The 16,680-nt window shown below is 46.1% G+C and overlaps 1 protein-coding gene across 1 annotated transcript in view; it reads right to left on the bottom strand.

Moving 5' to 3' along the window:
- Positions 1 to 16,680, bottom strand: part of LOC131308066 (uncharacterized) — a 133,193-nt gene that overhangs the window by 68,512 nt on the left and 48,001 nt on the right. The window contains exons 12-13 of the mRNA XM_058334879.1: positions 2,227 to 2,313; positions 2,056 to 2,142 (exon numbers count right to left, since the gene is read on the bottom strand). Of these exons, the coding sequence (XP_058190862.1) occupies positions 2,056 to 2,142; positions 2,227 to 2,313 (174 nt within the window). The remainder of the gene's footprint in view (positions 1 to 2,055; positions 2,143 to 2,226; positions 2,314 to 16,680) is intronic.

Here is a 16,680-nt window from a genome sequence, read left to right as displayed (position 1 = left end):
CGCCAACTAAATCAAATTTACAATACTTGATCCCACGAGGTAAAAAGCAAAATGAATGATCCAACTATTGTTAGAAAAGCACTCATTTTCCATTATTCTCATAGACATTCACCTACTTGTAGAAATCATAGCAAAAAAACTCATAATGACTTGTGGTGAGACTTGCCAAATCATAATAACTTTTGATAACTCGGTATCTGGCCTAACTGATTGATTACTGATTAGTCCAAATATAGAAGGTTCAATAGACTGCATTCACAATCGTGAACATCCCTGTTGCACAAGCTATCTACCCAGAACAGCTGAAATCACCAAAATCTCTCCATAGTATTGAGGACGTAAATAGGAGACAGCAATGTCAATCATTCACTTGTTCACCCACTACTTCCATTACCATCCTATTCCATCCACAAAACACCATAGAAATTGCAGCTTTGAATTCTATATACTAAACTGCCTCCATAATCCTAATAAAACCCTTCACCCAAACTACCAAATACAAATTGCTGAGTATTGGATAAGTGCCTCTTCCCTCCAAGATGAGAGGCCACATCAATGTCACTAATCAACTTAACATCACAGATAGTGCACCGAAATTTAAACGGATCCATCCCACCACCAGTGTTATAAACCTTTTTCTCTCCATATTGCTCATTAGTCCGATTCAATTGCACCTTATCCTCTGGATTCTTGATTTTATATTGGTTTGATCTCTCAACGAAAAGGATCTTTGGCTCCGGACTGGCTGCCGAAGAGGAGGAACCCGGATTTTTGTTCACTTGCTTGCTTGCTTTCAGCTCTTCGCACTTGTCCATGTGTTTTCTCCCTTGAAGATGAGAATTCAAGTCCTCCTCACATATGGTTGTCACCTGGCATAAAGCACAAGTCCACTCTCTCTGAACTTTCTCTGAATCGGTTATCTCTACAGCTTTTTTCTCTCCACCAGCTGCTGCAACTGTCTCCCCTTTAATTTCCCCAGCACCAACTGTTTTCTTCTCATTTTGAGCAAGATTTGGCACTACACGCTTCACCTGCCAACGAGGTGGGTTGAGGTTTGATCGCATGGTTGGTAATCTTGCTGCCTATGGAAACAACATAGCAAATCTCATGGCTTTGTTTTGATCATAAGGTATGCGGAGGTACTAATGCTGTGTTTGGATCAAGGATCTGTGGAGGAATTTCCGGTGGGAGAAAAAACAAGCCAAGGATTTGTGTTCAATATAAGGTGTATTGAAGAAGCTAGATTTATTTATTAGATTTCCCTACAATTCTGCTTTCCTTGGTAAATCCCTTCACAAATCCATGATCCACATGCAGTCACGAAAGTTCATATAACAGAAACCAGCAGAAAGCAACTGTAGAGATGGGAAATAGATAAACACAAGAATGGAAGCTGGGCGAAAAAGCAGCAACTAAAAAACCAAAGTACAAATGAAAATTTGACAGGCTGTGCTCTACCTGTTCTGTTGCAACTGCTGGATTTTCATCCTTCAATTGCCCCGTAGTGGCAACAGCTTTCCTCTCATTTTGAGCAAGATTTGGCTCTACACATTTGACCTGCAAAAGAAGTGAGTCGTGTTGAGGTCTGATTGTATGGTTGCTGATCTTGCTTCCTATTGAAACATCATAACAAATCTCGTGGCTGTGTTTTGGATCATCGATATGCTCATGAATGAAGGCTGTGTTTGGATCAAGAATCTGTGGAGGAACTTCTAGTCGGGGAAAAACAAGTGAAGGATTTCTGTTCTCAAGAACAAGGTGTATTTTTCTTGCGGGTTTTCTTCCCATAGCAAATCTCTCTACAAATCCTTGATCCAAATATGGCCTATGGGGACAAAAACAATTGAAGGAAAATAAGATATTGGAGTGAAGAAGCAAGATATATTTCCATTAAACATCCATGATCCGAAAACAGCCTAGAAAGGTGCGGGCATATAATAAAAACCAGCAGAAAGCAGCAGTGGAGATGGGAAAGAGAAGTTAAATACAAGAATGAAAGTTGAGCAAAAGAAAGATGCACCAGACAAAGTAACAAAAATTCCATGGAGATGCTACCTGTTCCGTTGCAACTTCTGGACTTTCATTCTTCAATTCCCCCGCATTGGCATTCTCCTTATCTACATGAGGCTCTTTCACATTGGACTAGAAAAAGAAATGGTTGGTTTATCGCGTTCTTCTTTAAATGAAAGCATTAAATTTAATACGAAATACGATAGAAAACCTTACCAATTTTGTTGCAGCTACTGGACTTTTCTCTGGTAGTTCCACTGCTCTGGCGTCCACCTTGCCAACATCAGGTTCTTCATATTTAGACTAAGAAAAAAGATGGATCACACGTTATACCAACAAGTTAAATTAACGAAAACACACGCCAATAGAACCATAGCTGTTTATACAACTTCTTTAACAAAACTCTGTCATGATATAACAAATTTTGAACAGGGGTAAGACATCGGAAAGAAAAAGCCTACTCAGTGCTAGCTCCTTGGTTTATTCTATTTAACACTGACGAAACTCATTTTCACATGAAATATAACAGGACAAGACTTTAAATGGAAAAACTACCAGTAAGTTTTTCCGAAAGCACTGAAATTTTCCTCGATGGGAGTGTCTTTCCCCGAAAACTAAGCAGACCAACAGTATACACCCATTGAAATTAACAGCAGAAATGGATAGAATCCAACTGTAGTTACCTGGATGGCTGCAGCTGTTTCTTTTTCCTCTGTGGAAGTCATTGCCTTCATCATCACTTCCACGCCAATGTCAGGCTTTGTATGCTTGGACTGAAGGAAAGGGAAACGGTATTTAGTTATTTACGGTCATAGAGATGTATATTTACATTAGACAGACACACACACACAGAAGACACTTTGTTGCACAAATTCCACGCGTATAAAAATTGAGAAGACCCTCATATTTGTTAACGTACAAACCAATAAGCCAACTATATCTAATGATTTCAATTACAAATCCAACTGCACGAACTTTGGATCGTGGATTCGCAACGAGATTTTTTAAAGGAAGATGGGGAATAAAGAAGTAAATTTAGCCTTCTCACTTCTCTTTTCCGAAATCATTTTGTTTCCCTCCTCTAATCCAATCTGAAATTCTTAATGTAAACACAACTAAAGAGTGCATTTACACATAGATTGGCATGTAGAAGATGCAAGCATATCAACATTTGAATGTAATGACCACACATCTCACATTGAATAAGAAATTCCATGACTCGATGCCATTGCTACAAAAAGTCGCGCTATTTATATAACTGGTCAAGTGTATTCCCATTAGACAACTTCTTATCTATTGCTGCCAGGGCTCACTGACTTACCTTCCGATCAAGGAGTTTCTCCAAAGCTTCAGATCCATTTTCTTGAACATACCTATCTACAGCAGCTAGAAAACTTTCGGAATCCAGATTTTTGTCGTCCTTGGGTTTAATGAAGTATTTGATAGCAGCTCGCAGATCCACAAATAAGCACGGGTGAAGCAGGCACTCGTAAACATAAGAAGCACCATTAAAATCAGGTAGCACCAACAAGCACATGGCCAGTAGCTTGATGTACGGCCAGACTGGAAGCCTGGTGTGCAAAAATGAGGAAATGAATAAAGCACAATCTATGCTCTTAATGAAAACCCTGCATCAAATCGAACAATTCCTAAAAAGCATTATGACATGCAGCTGTAGTTATCCACACTGTTGTATTCTGAATTTCTCATCTTCTTGGTGCTAAATCTACCCAAAAGAGGATGCTAAGTTTTGGGAAGACAGGTGAAAATGCTATATTCTGATATGTACGCATTTGAGGAAGAAATGATATATGTCACCTGAATTCCTCTCCGTTTTATGTCGTAGGATACTCAGTGATTCCGTATTAATTTATATGGGGAAAAAGCCAAGGAGATTCATATCTCGCCAAACGTGCGTGCTGTAATACAAGTTTTGGCCTATAAGTGTTCCTTTTTAGTTAGAGTGCAAATATCTGAATTTCTACTCGAATCCCTAAGTCACTTCGAATTTTGGGGACACAGTATCAGAGCTGAAACTTGGTGATACCATTTTGACAGAGGGCACAAAACTAATAGTGCATTCCTAGCAAGCCACTCAACCATTAGACTACTTAACCAATCACCTAGTACTCGTCAAAAGAATTATTTTCGTACACAATTAAATGGACCACATTTTGATGTTCGACATGAATCCTAAATCTCCTTGGGCATAACCCAACCTTTGTCCCTTTTTGCAGGGGCGGGTTTACCATGGGTTTAGGGGCTTGAACCCCTCGATACAAAAAATGCATGGGAAAATATATTTGATACATATAAAGTAAATTTTCTTTAGTATTGTTGGCATTGAATCACTCGCATGGAGTTAAAATAAATAAAAGTCCAATTAGATTTGGGTAGTTGAATAGTATAATTCAATGGTTTTAACATTGAAGACTTGTCGTGGCATATTGTACAATACTAAGGATTATATGATGGAGTATCCTTTTATAAAACAATCGAATTTATATCTACAAATTCCATATTATTTTTTGAAAAACTTTCCCGTCAATACACATTATATTTTTGTCCTGGATGAAAATTCTTGAGCCGCCCCTGCCTTTTTTAGCACATAAACAATGGAATTACATTATTAAGCAAAATCCCTAGGGTATACAGCAGACTTAATTACCAGTCAATAAGTTTCACAAAAGCAAGCTCAAAGAGAGAAACCAGAGAGAAAAGAATCCAATATGCCACCACATTTCGCATCTCCGAGTAGGAATTATTCTCGATTGCCCGAATCGAGGCATACCTGTCCAAAAGAATATCTCTACATTAGCACAGTATATCAAGTTTACCAGACTCTATTTCGTAAACTGTAAAAAGTCTGAACATTTTACACTTTTATATATCACTGAATAATTAATGCAACACATACAAACATAGTATATATCTTGAGAGAGAGAGAGAGAGAGAGAGATTACATAGGACAGCCCAGACCAAAGAGAGGCCTGCAAGTAAAATAGAATAATACGTCAGAGAATATTCAAAATGAACATAAATTAGACCAAATGTAAATAATAAGAGCTTGAAACTAAACAGAACAGAATAAGTAGGTAAAGATGGTTGATTGACAAGGATCATCAAGTATCCAACAAGAAATTTCGAGTAGAAAACCAAACAAAGAGTATAGGGAAACTATTAAAGCGTTTTCCTTTCGCTTTCTAAACAGGGTTTTGTTTGAAGCTAGTAGAAAACAAGTGAATTGGAGGAGTACCAGGCAAGCAAGTCGAAGCATTTGAATGCAAACTTGAGAAAACACACCAAACCCATCTGAAAATTCGATCTCTTTCTCTCTGGCCCTTTTTTCTCGGATTTTCCTGGGTTTTAATGTGGGAGGGAATGTGAAGCAACCACGGTTTTTTGACGCGTAAAAGTACTTTCCAGGAAAAAGAAAGAGGAATTCGAATAGGCCCAGAGATCTCCTGTCCGACCTCCCGTTGATCTCCCAAATCAACGGTTGAGATTTGCCGAGCACTAATTGTTCTAAAACGATGTTGTTTTGATAAAAAAAAATTTGCTCGGCATATCTCAGCCTTAAATTTACGAGATCAACGACCAAATAGAGTGGGACAGATTCCTGTCCGAATAGGGGTCAGACATCAGACAGGGGATCCGGACTCGAAATACACAGTTGGTGGAGGGAAAGTAAAGGAGATAAGCTTTATAGGAGTAGTTTATATGGACATAGAAAGTGGGAGTATGGTTTTCCTTCCTGTGAAGAAAGAAAGAATTATTTGTCAAAAATAGTAGTAATTTATTTGCAAAGAAAGAATAATAAATGGAGAAAGAAATTATTTGTCTCTCTTTAATTTACAAAAGTACTCCTAATTTAGTTTGACAAAAGTAGCTTTTCACTTATTTGTTCTTGAACAAAATTTTCGTTTCTCGTACATTCTCAGAATGAAAAAATTAAAACAAAATGGGAGTACAAGACCAAACAAGTGAATCGGAGTACCAAGCAAGCAAGTTGAAGCATTTGAATGCAAACTTGAGAAAACCCACTAAACCCATCTGGAAATTCGATCTCTTTCTTTCTGGCCCTTTTTTTATCGAATTTTCCTGGGTTTTATTGTTAATTACCCCAAAAAAAAAAAAAAAAACAAGTACGATTTTGACGCGTAAAAGTGCTTTTCCCGGAAAGAAGAAAGAGAAATTCGAAAGGCGTGTAAAGAAACACAGTTGGAACTTGGTAGGTACTCGGTAGCAAATCTTTAGGATTATTTTGAAGGACACTCCTTCAACTACCATGTTTTTTCAACATCACTCCTTCAAGTCTTCAACTAAAAAACTCATCAACCTTACCCCCTCAACTTTCATTTTTCATCAACTCCACCCCCTCCCGATCAAAAAATAAATAAACTCCACCCCCTCCACTCACTTCCGTTAAAATTTTGGACAGAAATGAATAAAAAGACTAAGTGATAAGCACCCGTTAATGCAATGCAGGGTGCGCTAGTATCTAGTTTTAGTTAATTTCATCGCTTAATTAGTTGCTTCTTAATTGCGTTTACTCATAAGGTATGTTTTTAGTGCTTTCAGGTAAATCGTGTGAATAAGACATATTTTGACATCATCCATGGCCCGAGTGCGTCGAAGTACCCGAGGAACCAATGAAGACCCTGTCGGCCCCTGAAAATCTGTCTAAGTATGAAAAAAATCACTTTTCGAAAATATATCGATTTTCGAGATAAAAAATGGCGGTAATTGATCCTTGAATTTTTCTAAGAGCAACTTCAAAATTGCAAGGTTTTATTCAAAGATTAAGGTCATGTTTTGAGCCATTTATTCGATAGAAAAGTGTGATGTTTTCTGGTTTACACTAATGTGGGCACGCGCCCCCGGAAATTTTATTCGTAAAATTGGGCGCGGCCCTCTTTGTTTGGAAAAAGCGTGGCGAAATGCTTCGATTCAGAGTCGCCACTCGGGTTTTAGCGGTGAGAGCACCCAAGGAACCGAACTCGAAAAACGTTTGCCACGTTTGTTTGATTTTGAAAAGGCTTGTAGACTGGTCCGTCGTCACCTTCGATATCTGAGGTTCGGGAGCCATGTTACGAGAGGGGAAGGGTTTTATGGCACCCCTCTCGCCCAATCCGGAGATCGGTCTCTACTCAGGCATTTTTATAAAGCGTTTGCATTTTTCTCTCATTTAATCATTTTTTAGCCAGTTAGGGCGGGGGAACAGTTAATGGGGATTAAAGTATTGTAACAAGTTGTGATTTATGGCAAAATGTATATGAACGGTTTGATTGCAATGCTAAATATAGATTGAGAACAAGCACTGAGTATCCCGAGCAAACTGCAGTACGCTGTCACAAGGTGACGTGAGCAGATTCTGCCAACATGCACTGGTCGAGCCACTGCATGGTGACACAACCTGCGCACGCCACATATAAACTGGCGTACTCCACTTTTTGGATCTCTCAGTCTTTGTTTGCAACCCTCTGGGCTCTGGAAAGGGACCAGCGCACACCCAGGGCAAACCACGCAGTTTAATATAGCAGAATATACACAGTCACAGGCAAAATGAATGGCTTTAGGCCATGAAAGAAAGCAGAACGCCCCAAAACAGTGCGACACATAAGATAGGCCTAGCTCACGCTTCATGTGCAAGGGCCAGTCACTGGACCCAGAGGACTGCTGCCGTACGCCAGTGTGTTACTGCCGTACGCCACTTGTCATTTGATTCCAGTGTTTGGCTTTGCATCATCTGGGTTCTGGAACATGACCAGAAGGATCCCAGAGGCCTTTATATGACAGAAATGAAAAAGATAGGATATTACCGCTAAACAGTTCTAAATATGGAAAGCAGTAAACCGGTTATTAGCATGCTAAGGTGATCGACAGAAAGATAAAACAAAAAGGAATGACGATCCATGATCCCCACGCCAGTTGTGCCCATACTGCCATGACTGGCGTACGGCGTTTATAAACTGGCCTGCGCCACGTATCGTTGCATACGATTATTGTGTTTTTACCAGTTCAAGGCCAGGACTAATATTATTTACCAGCCTGGGCCCTGCTGGTTCCCCTCAGGGGCCGAGAACAGAAAGGAATGCAAAGGTGGTATACCTTTTGGGTATTGAAGTTTGAAGGTGGTTTAGAGCCTAAATGGTTGAAGATGGATGTTGTATGGTGACTGGATATCAGTGGAGGTATATGGAAGTAGGCTTCTTTCCTTTCTCTTTCAATGGAAGAAGAAGAAGAAAGCAAGAAGAGAGGAGAGGAGAGCTTTTGCTTCTTGATGATGCTAACCCCTTGCAAATGAATGCAAGGGGGGTATTTATAGGGGGAGAAGACTGAGATCAGTCTGGGACCAAGGCCTTGTTTGGCTGGTTGGAAGAGGAAGGGAGCCTTCCATGCATTAAATGCATGGGACTTGGCTTGATGGGGGGTGTAGGAGAGAGGGGGAGCGCCCCTGCCGAAAGTAGTCATCAGGGACACTGTGACCGACGTCAGGGTGGCACAAAAGTCCCGCCCAAGTTGCTGAATAAAGTTGATTTGACTGGGTTTGACTGGCGTGCGCCACTATGAACTGGCGTGCGCCAGTAAAAGATGGGCCACTGGTCGATGACTGACACGTGGCAGGTGATTGGCGTACGCCTCCAGGACACTGGCGTATGCCAATTGGGTTTTGCTGGGGCTGTTTGGCTCTGGTTTGAAGGGTTTGAAAGGTGTTTGAGAGAGGTTCGGGACGCTCAAAGCTCAACCACACCTTTGTCCTCAAACTGTTTTCGACTAAGATCATCATTGGGGAAATAAAAAGATTGACAAATAACGTTATCTGGATAGTCCAGAATGGGGTGTCTACAGAAGCCCCCCTTTGACGGCACTTGAAGCACCATTGACTGAAGACAAATAACGTCAAAGGTTTTCTAGACACCCTCTCCAAGGCTATCCAGAATGCAAGAAATTTGAAGAACCTGTTTGATTCGACGCTGGGGCGGATAGACCGCCGCTTTGCTGTTTTTGATAGACAGATCACAGAAATGTGGACTCTCCTGGGGAATGATCCTTTTGCAGAAACATCGACTCTGTTGGGGAAAGCAGATTGTGGGACGGATAGATCGTCGTTGATTTTGAAATTGGACGAGAGGATCGTCGTTGATTTGAAATTGGACGGGTAGATCGTCGTTGATTTAAAATTAGACGAGAGGATCGTCGTTGATTTGAAATTGGACGGATAGATCGTCGTTGATTTGAAATAGGACGGATAGATCGTCGTTGATTTGAAATTGGACGAGTGGATCGTCGTTGATTTGAAATTGGACGGATAGATCGTCGTTGATTTGAAATAGGACGGATAGATCGTCGTTGATTTGAAATTGGACGAGTGGATCGTCGTTGATTTGAAATAGGACAGATAGATCGTCGTTGATTTTGAAATTGGACGAGAGGATCGTCGTTGATTTGAAATTGGACGGATAGATCGTCGTTGATTTGAAATAGGACGGATAGATCGTCGTTGATTTGAAATAGGACGAGCCTCTGCTTGGGGACGGGCCCAAAACTTCTCAGAGTAGGTCGGGCCTTCACTTGGAGAATAAATTCTGGCACGGGACACGAATTGGGCCTGAGGCCCACAAAGTACTGGCGTATGGTACTACATAACTGGCGTACGCCATGCTTCACAGAGATCCGAGCCCAGATCCGAACCCAGACCCGGCCCAATCGCCCCATACGTCGTCTTTACAGTTACAGAAGGCCAGGAATCGCCATTCCTTCAGTTTTTCGAAATTCCAAACATCAACAACTCCTTCAAACCTTCAATCTCTCACTCACATCTTCCATTCTTCTCAAAATCCACATTCCCACACTCATTCATGGCGGAACCCAGTGGTGGAGGCGGCAATGGTGGTGACAGAGGTGGTGGGGACGAGGTTCGGCCAAGAGGCGAGCCCGAGAGCCCTCGAATCGACGATCAAACGCTAGGCGAAGCCCCATCGGCGATCGGTGCAGAGGTCTCTAGGGGTTCGAGCGGTGGCGATGGCCATGCAGCAGGGGTTGGCGGCGGCGATGGGTGGCGTACGCCAGGAGCAGAGGTGCGTACGCCAGGTGTTCCTGGGTCAGTGGGCCCACGGGTTGAGCGATTGGACCCACGGAGTGGTGTATAGGGTGTTGTGATCACTGGCCTCGGCTCGGTGGGGGCCGGTAGTACCGGTGGTGGCGGTAGTGGTGAAGTTGGTGATGATGGTGGAGATGGTGGTCGACCGGGGACTCCACCGAGGGATCCGGCGAGGGGTAAGGCTCCTGCAGTTGAGGAGGGTGCATCCGGAGAGGTACCCATGGAAGAAGTGGCGTTCCGGCCAGCAGTGGGCTCTTCGGCACATGTCCCCATCACTCGGGGCGACTTCGCGGAGTTCGTGTCCGAGGAGGAACTCGGCCGGCTGCTCCGGGAGAACCCGGGGGTGGTGGCTGCTGTGTTGGCTGCGCGGGAGGAAAGGGCCCGGCAGGTTGAGCGGGCGCAGGAGGAGGAGCGCCTGAGGGAGGAGGCCGAGAGGGCCAGGGCCGAGGAGGAGGCCTTTGTGAGCGAGACCGGGGCAGCAGAGGAGGCTCGGGGGGAGGTGTGGTCGTTTGAGCGAGTAGTGACGCTCGCAGAGTCCGCCCGGCTGGCGCCCCGCCGTCAGTTTGACGCGGCTACGTACGCTCCGCCCGAGCCACACCTGTTTATACCGTCCGGGGTCGAGAGCCTCGCGCCTTTGAGGGGGAGTTATGATGCCGAGCTGATACTGAGGGACCCGCAGAGGCACTTGTCAGTGGACTGGGCACAGGTATTCCTTTGAACTTTCCCTTTGATATGCATGTCTTATCATTTGAATCCAAAGGTAGTTTTGAACTGTCGTAGCGTAGCTCGTAATGCATGTAGATTGGAACCTCGATTGTAACCTGACTGAGAAAATGGAACCTTGAATAATATGCCTCGACGCAGAAACTCGACTTGAATGGTAGAACAATCGAAGTAGTTGAATCGACTTGCAGGATGCCCCCTAACTTTGAGGAAACGGTTAGCGCCAAACTAGAATCGACCATAAGTGGCTTTGATCAATAAGACTATCCTTTGAACTTGACTTCGACTAAGTAGATTGCCATGACATGACGGACGCCCGGATGGCGTGCCCAATAGCTTGAATCGACCATATTGCTATACTGAAAACTCGTGTAATCGACTGAGAGATGTACCTTGAGAAAAGAGAGGCCCAGTGGCTCGGAACTCGACTAAGAAACACCCTTGAATTGATTCGACTGATAGCAGAACTGGATAGGAGAATACAAGTGCCCGGTAGCTTTTGTTCGGCCTTTATGATACCTGTTTCGACTGTAGAGTTACTCTTTGATATTCTGAATTCGACTAACGGTTTGGATTGCAATCTATTGATGAAATTCTTTCTACTGTCTGTCTTTGTTGTGCAGAGGGGGGCGGCCAGCACTCGGGGCCACGGAGGTCCGGCGAGTTCGCTTGAGTTGTACAGGAGCTTGCCCGAGCGTGTCAGGGCCTTGGTTGACGCTGCAGGGTTCCGGCCGTTTATCCTCACGTTGACGGCCGTGAAAAGCGATCACGCTCTGCTGACAGCGCTGGCCGAGAGGTGGTGGGATTCCTCAAATACCTTCCACTTACCGATTGGGGAGATGACAGTGACCCCGTCCGACTTCGCAGCGCTCACAGGCCTGAGGGTAGGTGGAGAGCCTATCCCGTTCGACTCAGAGATTTACAGGGATCCGGCGGCTCTGACGTGGTTTCTAGGGCAGGCGCCGGCGGGTGAGGCGGAGACCGTCCATTATGACCAGTTCAAGCGGTATTTGCATGGGAGGGAGCCGGAGTCAGAGTTGGAGGCGGAGCAGATGGCAAGGGCCTACTTGTTGTACTTGTTCGGGGCTACCCTGTACCCGAACAAGCGATCCACAGTGCACCTGTCTTACTTACCGGCCCTCCATGACTTAGGCGCAGCTTCGAGGTTTGACTGGGGAGGAGCTGCCCTGGGCACCTGCTATGGCTTTATGGGGGCGTTCTCTCGTGGGAAGAAGGCTACAGCCGGCTACTGGAGGGTGTGGGAGGTAAGAAACAAAGACTGTCATTTACTTACCGCTTTTCCCTTTATTGCACGTGTACTTTGATTTGCATATGGGTTGTATCCTGACGCTTTGACTGTTTTTACCGCTTGCAGCTATGGGCCTACGAGGTGCTGAAGATGTACCCTCCGGAGAACAAGTGTCCGAATCTGAGGCTGCTCCCCCGTGCCATGATTTGGGGTCCTATGTATAGCGGGAAGAAGAAGTCAAGAGGGAGCCTCCTAGCTTTCCGGACCTACCTTGACGAGCTGTCTGGCACTCAGGTAAGCAACATGTTGAATTTGATCATTATACCCGTAGAATTGCTTTAATGCTGTCGCTGATACTTTACAAACTGTGCCATTGCGCTGCAGGTGGATTGGAACCCCTGGAGCGGCGCTGAGCCTGAGCCTGAGTACCTGGTGGAGAGTAGGGTGGTGACTGCGAGCCGGGTGCTCTTGGAGTCGACCTTCGGGTGGCGGTGGTACCTAGGTGACCGGGTGACACGGCAGTCACTGGGTGCTCTTGACTTCCAGGTGCCTGGGCCACTGCCTCCGCACGCTTCCCATACGGACAAGTACACCCTGGCTGAGCTGAGGCGGTTCACTGTTCCGACCGGACTGGCCGCTTTTCTGAGGCCTGAGCGTGACTACGCTGTATACCGGAGGCAGCACCTGGCGAGGCCGCTCGGCGTGCTGGAGCATGTCGCCGTGCAGAGTGAGGCGCTTGAGGCTGGCGAGGAGAGGCGGAGCCGAGAGAGCAGGGCAGCCCGCCCGAGAGAGAGGAGCGATTATGCCTCAGCGACTGGGTTGCCTCGGCTTTCTTGGACCTTAGCAGTGCGGGATACGGCAGGAGAGGAGGCTGTAGTTCGGTTTGAGCCCGCCAGGACAGACCCAGCAGAGATCACAGGGCCGGTAAGACATTCCTTTATCCTTTTGTAGTTCCCGTATTTCGCTTTCAGTATGTACATTTGGCTTGCATTCTAATTCTGCCCCGAAATCTGTCTTAGGCTCCGATAGAGTGGGTACGGGAGGCAGCTCGCCTGATGAAGGCCATGGAGAAAGAGTTCCACAGGATAGCCGGCGGCGCCTCTTTGCAGTTGGAGTACCCACCACCAGTTCCAGCTCCCGTTGAGCAGCCTCAGGTATACTTTTCCTTTTACTTTTGACCAGAATCGCTTTTGACATTTCCTGTACTCGGCATTTCAATATATACAATATGCACAATGTATGTTAATTGAATTTGAATGACTATGCAGGGATATGCTAGGGCGGCTCCTAGGAGGAAAAGCGTGCGGCCTCCTCCAGCAAGGAAAGCAGCTTCGAGCTCCTCCCGGCCAGCGGCAAGGGTGGAACGGGGAGCGCAAATCACTCCGGCCAGCGAGGAGCTCCAGTTCCGCCAGGAGCTGAGGAAGAGGCCTGCAGAGAAGAAGCCTGCCGAGGGACCCTCGCAGAAGAAGAGGAGAGAAGAAGAAGAGGCAGAGGAAGAAGAGGAAGAGGGGACGTCCCTCAGCAGCGGCTCTGATTCAGCGAGCGATCCGAGGTTCCGGATAGACCCTAGAGAGGTAGAGGACAGCGAGGACGACGACGACGAGGAAGACCTTTTTGATGACTGAGGGCTATCACCGAGCCTTAGTCTATTTAGCCGGTACTTGCCATTTTCGGATAGATACTTGGATATTTTGGATGGGGCCTGCGTGCCTTTTGACTTTGTGGGCGAGCGTGCCCTGATATATTTTAGCTCGGCCCGGGCCGTTGTGCCGTTTAATACTTGATACATTTCCACCGTTTAGCTTTGACACAGTAGTATACAATAGATGCATTTTCTGTTTTACTGCTTTCCCGTCACTTTGGTGAGATTCGGTAAAGGGAAAGAACAAAACATCCGCTAATATCTAACATGCATTGATGAATATTTTGAGTCGACAATAGACACTTGCATATGCACATAATTGACTTAGCTCGAAGAAAAGATGGACAAAAACACCCTAGGACACCACATGTATCCCAGACACGCGGGGGATACGGGAGTTTTGGGCGCCAGTAGGCCAAGCCCCATCAATTACCCCGGAGAAGGAAACTGACCCTTTTGAAAGGCGACATAGATGCAAAATGACTTGTACGAACCATCAAAACCGATAGAAACGTCCCGGTGGTGGGGAAATACCAAAAAAATGCTAAAAATGCCATAAAAACGGGCATAAGACGCCAAAAACGACTCGATATGGTCCCGAACCGAAACCGACACCCCCACACAGCCACATAAGTCCTACGCAACTTGTGTGGTATGACAAAACTTGGCAAGAGCTCCGGAAACGAGTTTTGACCATCCGTATCCTTGGTTTTAGCTTGACACGGGCCACCGAGGGTCCAAAATCTTTATCGGGCGTGGCTTTTGGAATCCGACGCTTGGCCATAGTCTTAAATGTCATTTGTGACTTGTAGGAACCAACAAATGGCCAAAGCCAGCCCCTGAATTAAAAACGACCACACGGAGGCAGTAGCTGCTGCAAACTGGTTTCTGGTGAACCCTACTGGCGTACGCCAGAATTTGAGGGCAGTACGCCAGTAGGTGGGGACACGGACACGCCAGTTAATAACTGGCGTACGCCAGGTTCCTGAGTGCCAGATCCACTTGACTGGCCAACTGTCCTTTTTCGGGGGCCACTTTGTCCTCACCCCCACACGGTTTGCACACGGTTTCTGGGTGTCTCAGGGGGCAGTGTCCTTTGCAGGAACATGATTTGGAGTATAGCATGAGGCTTTGGATGCCCCATTAGTGGAAAGAAATTCAAAGGGCAAAAGCCTATAAAGCAGAGGCCCTGCGAAGGTTTCCCAGGGTGCACTGCTTCCCATTTTCTCCAGTATACTTCAATATTTGCCATGGATAACCCTCTCCCGACTTTACTTAGGCCCTGGTTAGCACAATTTCTAAGCGTTGACTGGCTCAATTTTCAATACCACGGCCTCGCCTCGTTCCGCTTTCTTCGACATGTGCCACTCCGCCCAGCGCTCCTGCAGGCTGCTCTCAGATTCTGGGATCCGGACGTCCATGTCTTTCGCTTTGGCGACGACGAGATGTGCCCGACTGTCGAAGAATTCCAGGCGTACCTTCGGACCTTCTCGTCCCCTACGCTTGTAGTTCCGCCCTACCAGGCGAGCATGCCCAAATTGCTGGCCAGTTCACTCAATATTTCCCGGGGCTTGGCGAATACCATCCTGGAGGGCGGCCAATTGAATATCATGCGGCTGATCGAAATGTACAGCCCGGACGGCGATTTAGCTAGTGATGATGCTCAGGCGCGTCGCCGCTTTGCTTTAGTGATCTGCTTGCTGGCCGCCTACTTGCTCGTGCCGGCCGACGGGCGGGTCAGCCCTTCACTGGTGAGCGTTGCTGCACAGATGGGGGCGCGAAGGAACGTGATCCCTCTGGTCCTGGCCGAAACCCTCTTGGGTTTGGATTTGGTGTATACGGGCCAGTCCGCCGTTTTCAGCGGCAGCCCACTTTTGCTTCAGGTAATCTCACTCAGCTCACCTTTTTCCGGCTTTTCACACGTTCTCATTTTACCTCGACACTCGGCTTAGGCTGCTTCCTAGCTCCTTACTTGTCTTTTCGCTCAGGTTTTATCTGGCTTCTTACTTGTCTTTTCCTCTCATGCAGTTGTGGCTGTCAGACAAGTTGAATCTCTTGCATCCTCCGGTAGCGGGCTGGAATCTCTTTCCGAAGAGGATCCATCAAAGGGAGATGCGGTATCCGGACATGGACATAGAAGGCTGGTACGAGTTCATGCGGCAAATGCAGCCTGACGAGATTGCCTGGAGGTGCCCCTGGCTGGATCTCCCGGACATGGCCATTCATTCCGATGGGTTTGACAGGGTGGTGATCGCGGGACTGTCGAGCTTTACTTTCTACATTCCCGGCCGTGTTCTTCGACAGTTGGGCGCTTCTCAAGAGAACCACTGCATCAGCATTGGGGACTTCCGTGTCCCGAATTTCAACGCTCAAACACTCGGCGGTTACCAACGGCGCTGGGGCCTTAGAGCCCTTCAGGCTGAGATGCCGGACTTTTCAACAGGGTTGAGGAGCCGCTACAGACAGTGGCTGAGAGCAGATGTGAATGCAAGAGAAAATATTGACTGACTCCGGGCCACTCTGCTATGCTTAGAATAAACTGCGAGCCGTTAGGCTTCTCAAGCATTTTGTTCTGTTTTTCATGCTTCAACTGTTTTTAAGGCTTTTGTGCTCAACTTATGTATTAGAAATAGTAATTTGCCATAAAGTTGAAAGACAACGGGTTTCCCCCTTTCTGACTCGCTTCGGTGCTGCCTTTGACTTGTGCTCGACCCCCTCGAACTGCGCTATTGACCCAAAAGTGTCGAACCTGGATCGAAATTTTGATAGAGTGTGACCGAATCTCAAGGTGAGATTGCCTACGTATCCCTTTTCAGGGAATCAGGTCAGAACGTAGTTCAGGCTAAGGTTCACTCGCGTATTTTACCTCTCCTTTTACGCTCTAACTTTTGCCTAGCACCGCCTTTGCAGGTTTTCGGTCTAGCGAGCTTTCAACTTTTGCCTATTTATTTT

The sequence above is a fragment of the Rhododendron vialii genome, chromosome 11a (genome assembly GCF_030253575.1).
Source record: "Rhododendron vialii isolate Sample 1 chromosome 11a, ASM3025357v1".
In the NCBI taxonomy this organism is placed as follows: Eukaryota; Viridiplantae; Streptophyta; class Magnoliopsida; order Ericales; family Ericaceae; genus Rhododendron; species Rhododendron vialii.
The sequence above is the reverse complement of the archived record's forward strand: the minus strand, read 5'-3'. Positions and strand labels throughout refer to the sequence as shown.